This window comes from Juglans microcarpa x Juglans regia, chromosome 4D (assembly GCF_004785595.1).
Source record: "Juglans microcarpa x Juglans regia isolate MS1-56 chromosome 4D, Jm3101_v1.0, whole genome shotgun sequence".
Lineage (NCBI taxonomy): Eukaryota > Viridiplantae > Streptophyta > Magnoliopsida > Fagales > Juglandaceae > Juglans > Juglans microcarpa x Juglans regia.
Genome location: NC_054600.1, coordinates 33,525,100 through 33,538,036, shown reverse-complemented (window position 1 = coordinate 33,538,036; position 12,937 = coordinate 33,525,100). Strand labels below are relative to the sequence as shown.

The 12,937-nt window shown below is 33.1% G+C and overlaps 2 protein-coding genes across 2 annotated transcripts; both read right to left on the bottom strand.

The window, feature by feature from the left end:
- Window positions 1-1,338: 1,338 nt before the first annotated feature.
- LOC121261250 (cytoplasmic 60S subunit biogenesis factor REI1 homolog 1-like) lies at window positions 1,339-4,406 on the bottom strand. Its single transcript, XM_041163514.1, has 5 exons — window positions 4,080-4,406; window positions 2,415-3,005; window positions 2,137-2,306; window positions 1,793-2,011; window positions 1,339-1,672 (listed from the first exon to the last, which is right to left on the bottom strand). Exons 1-5 carry the CDS (start codon window positions 4,182-4,184, stop codon window positions 1,513-1,515), a joined length of 1,245 nt encoding a protein of 414 aa, XP_041019448.1. The 5' UTR covers window positions 4,185-4,406; the 3' UTR covers window positions 1,339-1,512.
- LOC121261251 (N-acylphosphatidylethanolamine synthase) lies at window positions 2,871-10,345 on the bottom strand. Its single transcript, XM_041163515.1, has 7 exons — window positions 10,046-10,345; window positions 8,627-8,898; window positions 8,421-8,548; window positions 8,172-8,257; window positions 7,468-7,605; window positions 5,966-6,251; window positions 2,871-3,005 (listed from the first exon to the last, which is right to left on the bottom strand). The coding sequence occupies exons 2-7, from the start codon at window positions 8,833-8,835 to the stop codon at window positions 2,980-2,982; spliced, it is 873 nt and encodes a 290-aa protein (XP_041019449.1). The 5' UTR covers window positions 8,836-8,898; window positions 10,046-10,345; the 3' UTR covers window positions 2,871-2,979.
- Window positions 10,346-12,937: the final 2,592 nt, after the last annotated feature.

Here is a 12,937-nt window from a genome sequence, read left to right as displayed (position 1 = left end):
AAGTCTCTAGCTTTGACCAACTTAGGATGAGTAAAACATATATAATACATTCTTAATGCTTTCACAGAGTTCAATACTCGAAATATATGTGTGTTACTTTGACTGAGGATAGTAGCCATGCCAGCAATTTTTGTGGGCATAATTCAAGCAAGCAGGTTCAAGCAATCCTATCCCATAACTCTAACCAGTGTGAACTGTGTGATTAGTGTGTAAGGACGTTTCCAGGTTCAAATTGCCCTCCATTCCAGTGGGTCAAATTATTTTTGTTGTGGGTGAAAATTTCATGGGAATTCCGTCATCAATCGTACAATTAGATTTTATATATATGCGCCTGATAAAGACTGGTCGTGTGTTTAATATTTGTGTATTCAACGATCATAAATGCTGGCTTTGCTCATATTCTTCAGCATCAATTTTCAATGTCCAAATCAGCCAATAAAAAAATTTAGTAAAAAAAGCTGCCTAAAGTCAGCAGAACGTGATATGTTTCTTAAGATTGAGAAATCTTCGATATCATTTCAAATAATTTGTCTTCTAAGGCTTGTTTGGATCTTTAAGAGTATCTCATATCATCTGTAAATAGTAATAAAATAATAATGAATAGTTTGTGAATAATAATAAATTATTTGTGAATAGTAATAAAATATTTATAAATAGTTATGAAATAGTCTGGAAATGTCTAAAAACAGTTGTATTCACAAACACAACGTTATCTTGCCCATACATACATACATATATATACATATAAAAGGTTACGTATCCTATTATTTTATCGGATGTATCACATACATAAGCACGTAATATATTATATAGTACCCATGTAGCTCTCACGTCACAACTCTAAATCTTTTTTTTTTTTTTTTTTTTAAATATCGACAATGCAATTTACTAAAAAAAGAAAAAAACTTTTGCGCTCTGATTTGGCCAAGTACTGTGATGGTTAGTGGAAAACTAATTTCATACTTTTCATACTCGATTCAACCAAGCCTACAAACATTAGGTGTATGCAATCGTTTAGGCCTGTATATACATACATACATGCATGCATGCATGGAGATTTTGGTTGATTAATTTTCAATGCGCGCTGGGAATTAATTCAGTGATTGTGCTTGTTTGTCCACGATTAAAAACAATGCAAGAAGATGAAGAAAAAAGATCAGCTACTAATCTTTTCTTCTTTCTTTTTTTGGATCGCAAGATCAGATGGAATACTGAGATTGACCAATCAAAATTACTGAAAGATATAAAGATTTTTCTCAGGAAAGCAGTATCAATCATAAATAAATAAATAAGTAAATTACTTATCATCCAAGAGAAAAGATACAAAAAATATATATATAAGCAAGAAAACACCCCCACCCACTGGGAAGCTCTTTCTTTGAATATGGTAAGGATATTATGATATACAAAATCAATCCAAATCATGTCCTAGCAAATCCCAGATGAATTCCGCATATGCTACTTACTAGATAACCAATTTATCATCAACAAAAAGATGTGTGTAGTCTAGAACTAGTATAGGACGTTCTTGGGCAAGTTCCGGATAACATTGCTTTTCATCCCAATCTTTGAAGGCATGGCCTCCACTCCCGATCTATTCATCTGCTTCATCACTTTCATCCTCATCATCTGTTCTCTTGACTGCACTGTAGCCAACCCCATGCTCCTATACCTGAAATCAAGATCCAACTACATGATCACCATATGATTTCATTTATTTTTGGTTTTTTTGCCGAAGAAAAGGCAGCGTGTTTCCCCAGACTGAGGCTGACACAATTGGATCAATGCAAACCTTGAGGCAAGTGCTGCAATTATTGCAGCATTGTTCATAGGCAAAGGACGTGGCTTCTGGCGATAGTAGCGTAAATATTCCCGGGAACCAAATGTTTTGGTTGACGTACCCTCATCAGATCTTCTTGTTATAATGAGTTCAGCTCCACCAGTCCCAAGTTCTACAGTGTTGTCCATATCACCTGACACAACCAGCTGCTTGCCATCCTCGTCAACATAACTGCAACCGGAAATATAAGCTCAGGTTTATCAAAATATAGAACTGGAACAATGTTGATGCTAACCAAAGAAACAAAAAGTTGACAATAATATTGTAGAACCCAAGTCATCAGAAATGACAAAAACCTGCTACTATAATCATAGAAGTCATCTAACTCAGCCTCGTCCTCCTCATCCCCATCACCATAATGTACTTTGCAATGACTTTTTGCCACCATATGCTTTCTAACTGCTTCCAAACTGCTAAAAGGGTAACAGCGGTCATTGCAGTACAGACACATGAAATCTCTCTTGACCTGGGAAGAGAAAAATAAGGCAGAACGGATGTGAAGAAATCAAATTCTAACTGCAAACTTACAAAATACGAATTTCACTAAGAAACAACATAGCAAATGTTTCAGTACCTTAAGGCCAAGATAAGTAAGAAACCCTTTTGGATCCTTTAGATACTCAATATCAGGAATGAAGAACCCATGCTGCTTGTGCATGTGAACCATGCAGCTCTCTATGGTATCATGTTTGAGGTCACACATAAAGCAAGAAGATGGATCCAACTCCTCATGCTCATCATCATCATCGTAAACACCATCTATATCATTGTTAGAGGCAATATCATGTACATTCAATTCAGTTATGGACTTTGTTGCTTCACCAACCAAGTCTTCTTCAGGATCTACCTCCTCCCACTCATCGTCGCTTTCTTCACTTTCTTCATTGTTTACCTCCCTTCGTTGGGGTGGCTTACTCACAACACGATGGGGAAGTGGCTTGATTATCGCCTTCTCCTCCTCTTGACGGTTTGTTCCTTGAGAAGCCCGCATGACGTGAGTTTGAGATTTAAGATGCTGAGCATGAGCCTTTGAACTTCTATACCCTTTCCCACAAAGACCACAACTGTAGAGCATTGGAGTTTCCCTGGACTGGCGTTTCTCTTGAGCAAGTGCGGATTCTCTAGCTAGAAACAATACTTCAGTCACTCCAGGAACCCCAGCTACCTTTTTAAGAGAATAAACATGGAAAATATTGTCAATACCAATTTCAGCTCATTAATCAGGTCCCACAGAGCAATCAAAGAATATTAAAAACAAAAAAAAACAAAAAACAAAAGTTCTTAGACCAGAAATTATGATCTACTGACTAAACTTGATCTCTGGCATTAGTTTAAAACATTCAATAGTCCACCTGCAGCTACAGTTGTATTTTATGAGCAAATATTGTATTTCCGAAACTAATTATTTACACTGTAAGTGGGGCTATGAAATTGGTGCAATGATCAGGGTGAGCATGAAACAACACTAAGCAAGGGTCACAAGTGAGCCAAACTTGAAAGAAAATAAATTAACACTAGTACCTTCAACTCAAAAACTATTTGGTGCTGTAACTGCTTCCAGAAATGTTGATGTAAAAAAGGTGTATATTATATCAAATACACAAAAAAATGGAAAAAACCGCAACTGTTTTCAAAAGAACGAAGAACATTTTTTTTTAGAACGAGTTCAATCAAGCTTATCCATAAAGATATTTCCAGTCAAAACAAAAAAAAACCAAGCCACTGCGTCCAAGCTAACTTCTCGTTGAAGAGAAAACCATCTAACCGCACCAATAAAGACACATTACCAGTCCAACTTCATCGCGACTGCATAACTTGCTGATTCGCGTAACATAAAGCGAGGTAGAGTTCAATATCTTTACCATATGAACAGAATTGAAGAATTATTTATACAGACGAAGCATTATTATTTTATGATCAGTTATAGATACAAAGCATAATTAACAGCAGATTCTTATCTGATATGATGCTTTTGTCACCAAAGATCAAATCCCTTGTCTCACTTAAAACATATGATTAGCAATAGTCTCAAGAAACTGCAAGAAACTAATTCCTTTTATCGATATAGTTAAAAATTAATTTAATTCCTTATTTTTCCTACCCCTTATCAAGAAGCAAAATAAAATATGAAGAAAAGAAGAGACTTCAGCGACCAAATGTAATAGAGAAAAACCCTAACCCTGATAACCATAATAAATATGCACAGAAAAGTTATATAGGTAAGAAAAAGTAGGGAAACCTTGCGCTTGAGATTATAGCGGTGCCATTCGGACTTGTAATGGAGCTTTTGCTCCTCCTCGTCCTTAAACTGTTGGTTGCAGGAATTGCAGGTTAGCCTACGCATGTTCTAGGATTCAGTCTCAGATTCCAGAGAAAGATCAAGAGAGCTGAAGGAAATGAATGAGGGAGGTTGGAACGTGGAGGAGGAAACAACTTTATATCGGAGAAAGAAAAGAAAGGAACGACGGTTCGTGGTCGGTAAAACGGGGAAGAAAGATCAAAGCCTGAAGCTGACGCAAGCGCCTCGGTATACGCTCGTAGCAATATTCTCATTTTATTATAGGAAGGACAACGTGCTCTGCACGTTTACACCAACAAATGAAAATAGATCTACACAGTTTTGTTAACATTTTATTAAAATTCATTATAATTTTGGAAGTTAAATTTTGTAAGATTTTTTGTAATAAGATGTAATGTCCAATTTTATATCTTTAAATTATTATTTTGTAAAAAATTTTATAAAAATTAAATATGCCTTTCAAGTAAAGTTTTCAAAATTTGTTTTAATAGCAACTAAAATGAAATACACTGAAAAATGTAAATATTTTTTTATATAATTAGCATAAAATCATCTTTCTTAAATACATCTGCATTTATATCAATATGAAAGAGACTATTATCCTTTAATAAATGTGTTTTTTTAATTGTAAATAGTTATTTTAAATTTTTTTAATAATATAAGAAATTACGAAATATAAATAAATAGAATAGGCAATATATTAAAGACATTAATTAATTTAATAAATATGTAGATCAGTAGATCTATTTAAATTATAAATAAAATATATTTTCTTACTTTAGCAAAATATATAATTATAATAATAAATAGACAGTTGATGATAGAGAATAAAATCATGGAGGAAAACACTGTTAACAGGCGGAATAAAAATACTAATAATAAATATTTTGAAACTATTTAGTAATTTAATAATTACTCACAACTATAAAAAAATCTGGTGACAAAAAAAATAGACCAGCCTTGCACTCTTCCAGCAAGGCAATTCATCGAAGCGGGTAACCACCCCGCAACAATCAGTGCGCTCACTCTAGGACATTTGGTTATTTCTTTATGCTTGTTTTGTTATTTTTTGATAAGTTATGCTTGTTTTGTTATAGATGAATCCAATTTTAAAAGGGAAAAAAAAAAACTATCTATAAATCATGGATCTTATCGTATGATCGACTATCTAGCTTTATCGGTGTGTTGAGTGTATTAATGAACAGACTTTCAAATAAATGTTTTCATAAATCAGATAGAAAAATATTTTAGCCACAAAGAGCTTTCACAAACTGATTTGTCTTAATGTAATACGTTAGATTATAAAAGCTAGATATGTTCAGTGAGCTGTTGCTAAATGTCATAGTGCATTTCTTTGGTTTTGGATGACTTCCACACCAAATCTTACACAAGAATTAAACAAAATTCCATCCATTCAAAAAGAAAGAAAGCGAAGCCAGTTTCATATTCTTCAAATTAGAAGAACAAATGTATTCCTTGTTGTGAACACAAAGTTGTCTTTTTACATATAATGAGTCATTGCCTAACATCAAAATTCGAGTCTCACGAATCAAACATAATTTTTTTAGCTCAAATGCATTTCCGTAATGCAAAATAAGAAAGCCCAAGTACTCTGTATTCTTAAACAAGGAATTCTAAAATAAATTAATCATATGACTAAAAATTAATTTAAAAATGAATTGAGGCCTCAAACGAAACAAAAGAATGTTGACCATCATGAACATTTCGAAATGGTCAAAATGCGATTTTCCAACTACCTGTCCTACTTCATTATAGAAATGCACAGGCCGGATTTTTTACTTCTTAAAAATGTATAGATTTCGCACCTTTGGCTTGAAAACTTTTAGAGAAGATCCTTAAGCTCTCCATGGCAGTTCGGATTTGTTCAGAAATTGTAGCATAGAGACATCTCTGCGCTGCCTCATCCATTTCTTTAGGAGAAATGCTCGGCCACCCTATAGTAGGAAGTGACAAATTACGAGATGTCGATATAGCCGTCTGCCTCATTCTGGGGAGGTCAAATTCCAATGGCTCACCAACAATTATGTTAACATTCTTATTACATAGTGGAAAAGGAGGCCTTCTACCACAAAAATATTTCTCAGGCATGACCTGTATATTTGAGTAGGCATGAATGTGAAATATGCCAAAATAAACAAATGAAACATTAGCAAATCAAATGAAATTATGTTCGCACAAATTGAACACAATAGATTCACTTTTTTTCATTTTGGGTAAATGAGTACATTTGTCTGCCAAACTGGATTAGATTGCATAATCTGAGAACAAGAGATCGTACATAGTTTTAACATTAACCAGGATTTTGAAGAGCCACACTTGAACAAGTAAACGAGCATATGCAGATACACATGATAAAGCATCCACCATGTCTCGTTACAAAGCATGAGATAACTACAATGATAATGACTACAGAAATCACACCCTTCCCAGAGTGATGGCACAAGAGGAAGCAGAAATAATCACAGCAAGGGAGAAAGTAATGGCAGGAGAATACAAAGTGATGACTGATATTGCCTTGAGTTACTGATCAAAAGGACTGATATTGTCTTGAGTTCTAACACCTGACTAATTAGAGGCAGAGGCAGTCACACGGTATAATGCTGCAGCAACTGCCATTATACCGTGAAAGATAAACTGTTTTGGTTTGGAAAATTTGCAAATCAAGAAGAATAGTACAAAGTCGTAGATAGTTCATAGTTTGTAGCAGTACTGGTGTGTGTGTGTGTGTGTGTGTGTGTGTGTGTGTGTGAGAGAGAGAGAGAGAGAGAGAGATTAGTTTTCAAAGATTTAGGGGGAAAAAAAAACTTGATACGATACAACAATAAGGAAATTGACCTTCTTGAGTAAGCACATACATAAATAAATTAAGTGGTTGCAAGAAAGATCAATTGTCAAATCCCTGTTTCCCCTCAACGTGATAAACATATCAGAAAATATTTAACAACGCTTAGCCAAAAGTCAAGTGATCCGATTACTTAAACAGCCCACAAACTAAAACTCAAAAGACAAATGAAACAAGGAACTTTCTTCTCTCTCTTTCTCTCTCTCTCTCTCTCTCTCTCTCTCTCTCCCTCCACCTTTAGCAAGCATGGAAAATTAAATCTATTTATATTATTTTATTTTAAATATCTTATAGACATATACTCTGTACTCATATATTCTATCAAGTAAAGAGCAAAGAGATTGTTTCACCGTCTAACAAGTCCAGCTAACTGATCCAACCAAATCTACTGACAGTAAACCAGAAATATACATGGAAATGTAAGGTGCAATGTCAAGATAAAGTGGCAAAATGCTAGGAAAATACCTTTTCAAAGCCATTATGGAAAATTGGCAAAACTATTGGGGTTACGGGGGAGCGAACAATGAGACTAGCAGTTCCCCATTTTAATCTTCTTATTGGTGCTTCTTCTTGAGACACCTTTCCCTCTGGAAATGTATGCAACTGGAAATTATGACAAAAAAAGGAATCTCACATTCTATACGAGTAAAAAAAAAGATTGTCCCGAATCATTGCTCAATCAATAAAATTTTAAAAGAACACACAAAGAATTTCGGTATCTGAGATAATTTCAGCTCAGCAAATAGAACCAAACCAGTTCAGTAAGTTTTTTTTTTTTTTTTTTGATACCTAAGAGATAAATTTTATTAATATGAAACCAATTTAGTAAGTTGCCATACCATCAGCTCAAAAACTAACAACAACTCTGCTGATAGGAACCTGCACAATCTTTATTAACCCATGCAAATCCAAGCAACCAAATTTGGCCTATTCTTATGGAGACATTGCATTAGCATCAGATTCACTTCAGCCAGTGATCAGTGATCTGAATTAGACTATCCATTAACCATAACCTATGTAGTATGACACTGAAAGAAAGGATCTGGATATATTGCCATATAAAAATATTCCTATTTTTTTATACACAGCTTGAAAATTATTCCTGTGTATACGGAGTTAAAAAGTGTATAATATTACTCATAAAAAAGTGTATAATATAAGGTAAATACCCATGCTCCATCACTTAAGCGCTCAAGAGCTTCGTTCATGTGTTCTTGATAAATTCCACCACCCCTTGTTATAGGTATGCATTTCCCTGCACAATATTCTAATTCAGAAACAAAGTTTTAAAGATCCAATCAACAATAATTACAGTGCAACTTGCAAACACTCCTCGAAAATTTTACCCAAGGAACTATTTATGCCATATAACAACGAAATAGGAGAATCCAGGAATGTAACAATTCAAGAACACCTACCAAGTCGGAAGAAATAGGACAGCACCGTATTCTTAAAGCAAATGTCCTCAGCTGCAAGCACCCATCGGGCCAATTTTGCATTGAATATGGGAAAACCTTTGAATCCCCACATAACTGGATCATCCAACCTGTTATATAATCATATCATATTAACTAATTTTCTATATAATATGCTCAAGTAATCAAGGAGAGTGTAGAGGCATTACGTGGACATGTGATTGCTAACAGTGAGCAATGGCACTCCAGATGGTCGGGATTGGACAAGATGAATGAGGGTGTTGGCATTGTGGACTGAGGTGGAGTTGAGACGAGTGGCTACAATCTTAGAAAATGCACCTACTGCCATGAACACCAGCTTTCTCGGAATCCCTCCCATGTGATTTGCCAGCCCTGCCCATTCCATTTTTCGGCCCATTTCCTATTCCCACTTTTCCTTTTTAAAGTTTTGCAAAACCCAAACTCCTTTCTCTAGGTCACTCTAGATAATTGCGTAAAAAATGGACAAAAGTGGGAAACCCTTTGGTAAGTAACACTTGGAATAGGTACTGTGATTAAATGGTTTATACACACACACACTGAACAATAGGAATAAATAGGCAAACTTCATGAAGGCAAATTAAAGAGTCATATAAATCATTTTGAGGGTAAATGCCTCAAATAAATCCACAAGTAACTCATATTCCTGTTATATGGTAATTAATAATCTGTTGTACATCAAAAGCAGTTTCTATGCCTTCTTCACATGAACCATATAGTCCTAGGCTTTCATAAGATACCAAATATATTGAAATCTTAGAATTGAGACATCACAATACGAAATGAGTTAATATATGCTCCAAAACTCAAAATATTAAAAAAGAAATGAAAAAGGGACTGTCACAACTATAGGAATGGAACTTGGGAATTTATTTTCCTATAGAACTTTCACAAAGAGACTTGTTCATAACTGCAACTATTTTTACACAATCGTCAACTTCAAGGTTAAAGTACTCAACCATCCAATATTTTTTAATTTTATAGGAAACCATGAAATTACTGAAATTCATTATTTGATTTTTCAATTCAGCATTGTTTTACAATACCTCTTTTCATTATCTTATTTTATATTAATGTAAATTCTTTATTTGCATTTTTTAAACAGATATTTATATTAATGTAAATTCTTTATTTGCATTTTTTAAACAGATAAAAAGTCTTCTAATAAACAGAGTTCAATGTGTATGGAGGACAAAATTAACAGTATCAAGTGAATAGCACGTACTAAACTATAACTAAAGCGCTCAAGAGCTTTTCTCGTGTGTTCTTTATATAAGACTCCAGCACCCTATGTTACAGGTATGCATTTCTACGCACAAATATTCTAATTCATATACGAAGTTTTAAAAGCATCCAATGTAAAGGAACTACCGATCACCTCACAAACATTCCTACAACATTTTATCCTCGCATCATGAACGAAATAGCTGAAATCGAGACCCTGTCTTCTTTGAAAGCTTAATGAAAAAAATTAAAATGGTCGATAAAATTTTCAGATTTAAATATAAAAAGAAAAATCAGTGAAGAAAGAAGATAGCTTCAAGCCGAGAAGAGAAGCGGAATATTAAGGCATGGACGTATTGGATTACCTTTGGGTTGCAGAGCCGAGGGCCCGAGATGAAGTGAAAGTGTAGAGAGTGGGCGGGCGGTTGGTATGTGGCGCCAGGGTCAAACAACTTCGAGTTGAGAACCGAAAAGCCCTGATCTCGGTATAAGTGATTGGATTGAGGAGCGAGAGGAGAGAGGGAAGAACTAAGGGATAGAGAACGGAAGAAGGTGAAGAATTGGTTGGGCAATTGTTGACAGTATTACCCATGCGGGGAGGCGGAGCGGGGAGCAATTCTTCAAGTTCGTACAACTCATCCTCACCTTGCTTTGCCTTGGGAATGGGTCAGATGTATTTTATGTTCGGCTTACCCAAACAAAACATCTGGCCCATCCCAAGTCACTAAACCGTTGTTTAAAGACCCAAATAGAATGATGGGCTGGGCCTTTCCCCGTACACCCCATTTGAGTTTTCGATGGCCCAGAAACCCGAAAGATAAGGAAACATCTCCTCTCCTGCTTTTTTTCATCGTACCCATATTATTATAGAGAAAATATATTTATAATCGAGAATTGTATAATTACTGCATAATTATTTTAAAAAAATAAATAAAATATGAGATCTACATGAAAAATTAATTTTTTAATAGTAAACCTCACTCTTTTTCAAAGCGATTACGTGACGTTTACGCACTTCACGATTATATATGGAATTACCCATTATTATAAGAATAATATTATACACTACACTCTCACTTTATTTTGATTATACTAAGTGGTATGTGACACATTCATCACTATTGATTATTATAATTATAATCAATCATTCCATTATTAAGTTAGAGTTCCTTTGGATTGATCTCACTATGATTTACTATTATTTATAAATTTTAATTTATAAATTTTAGTAAAAAAAAAAAAAGTTAATGTGAAGCTGACATTGCTTTATGACTCATTTTTATAATTTAAAAATCTTCATTTTCTCAGCCCGACACGTGAGATACGTGCATGCATGTGACGTCATACCCGGGTGTCGTTCTCATCAATTTACGTAAATTCAATTCTCTATGCATGTGCGTGTATATATATACTAGTAAAGGGCAAACACGTGCATTGCACGTGTGCCAAGTTGTGACAATATAAAAAATATTTGAAAAAATAATATTTATAAAATCTAAAAATATGTAATAATAAAAAATAAGTTAATACATATAATTATAAAATGTAATTGTTTTATTTATATTTTATAATTCTTATTCATTATAAAAATAATCATATATATAATTTTTAGAGTATTCATGATTATAACATAAAAATTTATACGAACATATTTATAATTACACAATGTTCTGTTATAGAAAAAAAAGTAACTATTGGAACCAAAGCATTATCATTATAATTACAGATAAAAAGTAAAAGTTATCTCATAATTACATATGAAATTTTTATAGCTATACATCATAATAATTGAAAATGTAGAAGAAACTCTCTGAAATAGTTATTCTGCTGTCTCAAGTATGTCATTGACAGATAATACGTTAAGTTTGTTTTGGCGCAGTTTCCCAAATTTATTCATAGATGCACCTAAAACAATCATCCACTGTTTATCTTGAATCTTATTTGTAATGTTCTCTATGTACGAACGATCCTCCTGTAATGACAAAAACATATAAAAAAATAATTTGTTAAATTTATTAAATGTGTCTAAAAGTATAAATCTTACCTGCTCTGCATGTTGTACAATATATGTTGTTGTACAATCAAGAATTCGTTCTACTGTAGGTTCAAAGGCTACTACTGCGATCGAGCTACTGTCATCAAATGCCTCTAAATAGACACGAGATCTAGGAATAATAAATAAGTTATTATCTCTTGGTATTACCAAATAGTATTTTGTAATTATAATGTAAAATTTGTTAACATGAAAATATCATGATGAGTATTTACCTTGGTTGTGCAATTGTTAGTTCTTTACAATTATAGCATAAAAACTCTTTATCTTTCTCGTATCCAGTGGTTTTACTACAGTTTGCACATGATAAGTAAAAAAATAGTTGATGCAGATCAGATATTGTAAATTTTCCTTTAACCAGAAATGTTGATCGCTGCATTAAAATTGGCAAATAAATATATCAAAAAAAATGTAATATTATCATGTTAATAGAAACTAATAAATAATCAATATTCTAAGTTCAAACATATGAACTGTTTTAAATTGACAATACAAAAATTACAAATATAAATCACACATCATAAATCTGACTTCAATCATGTATGTATTAAATATATCAATAAAAGTTTAGTATTATTATATTTAAAAAGATGCGCTGTTTGAAATTCACAACATATAATTTAGAAATTCTTATCTTCCATCTCCATTTTATCCAGACCAACCTCCAATCTCCATATTTTTTTCAAATTCACAATATCTAATATAGAAATATGCATTGTTTCAAATCCATAAGACACAATTGAGAAATTTCTATTTTCCATCTCTATTTCATCCCAACCAACCTCCAATCTCCATATTTTTTCAAATCTATAAGACACAATTGAGAAATTTTCATCCTCTATCTTCATTTCATCCCAACCAACCTCCAATCTCCATATTTTTTCAAATTCACAATACACAATTTAGAAACATGAACTGTTTGAAATTCACAACACACAAATAATATTAATTAAATCATAAAAAACAATTAATATTTTAAATTTGACCACATGCATTTTTTCAAATTCACAAGATATATTTAAGAAGTTTTTATCCCTTATCTCTATTTCATTCTGAACAATTTCTAATCTTTATATTCTAAATCTATAATAGTTAATTTAAAAACATGCACTGTTTGAAATTCACAACACACAATTCAGATATTCTTATTCTCCATCTCTATTTTATCCCGACCAACCTCCAATCTCCATATTTTTTTCAAATC

Excerpts from the sequence above, each read along its gene's own strand:
- LOC121261250 (XM_041163514.1), bottom strand. The coding sequence starts at position 4,184 with ATGCGTAGGCTAACCTGCAATTCCTGCAACCAACAGTTTAAGGACGAG. Across the intron at positions 2,307-2,414 it reads TTACTTATCTTGGCCTTAAG|GTCAAGAGAGATTTCATGTG; the intron begins GTACTGAAACAT and ends TTCTCTTCCCAG. Across the intron at positions 1,673-1,792 it reads ATTGCAGCACTTGCCTCAAG|GTATAGGAGCATGGGGTTGG; the intron begins GTTTGCATTGAT and ends TCTTGATTTCAG.
- LOC121261251 (XM_041163515.1), bottom strand. The coding sequence starts at position 8,835 with ATGGGCCGAAAAATGGAATGGGCAGGGCTGGCAAATCACATGGGAGGG. Across the intron at positions 8,549-8,626 it reads GTTAGCAATCACATGTCCAC|GTTGGATGATCCAGTTATGT; the intron begins GTAATGCCTCTA and ends ATTATATAACAG. Across the intron at positions 3,006-5,965 it reads TAAAAGTTTTCAAGCCAAAG|GTAGCTGGGGTTCCTGGAGT; the intron begins GTGCGAAATCTA and ends TCTCTTAAAAAG.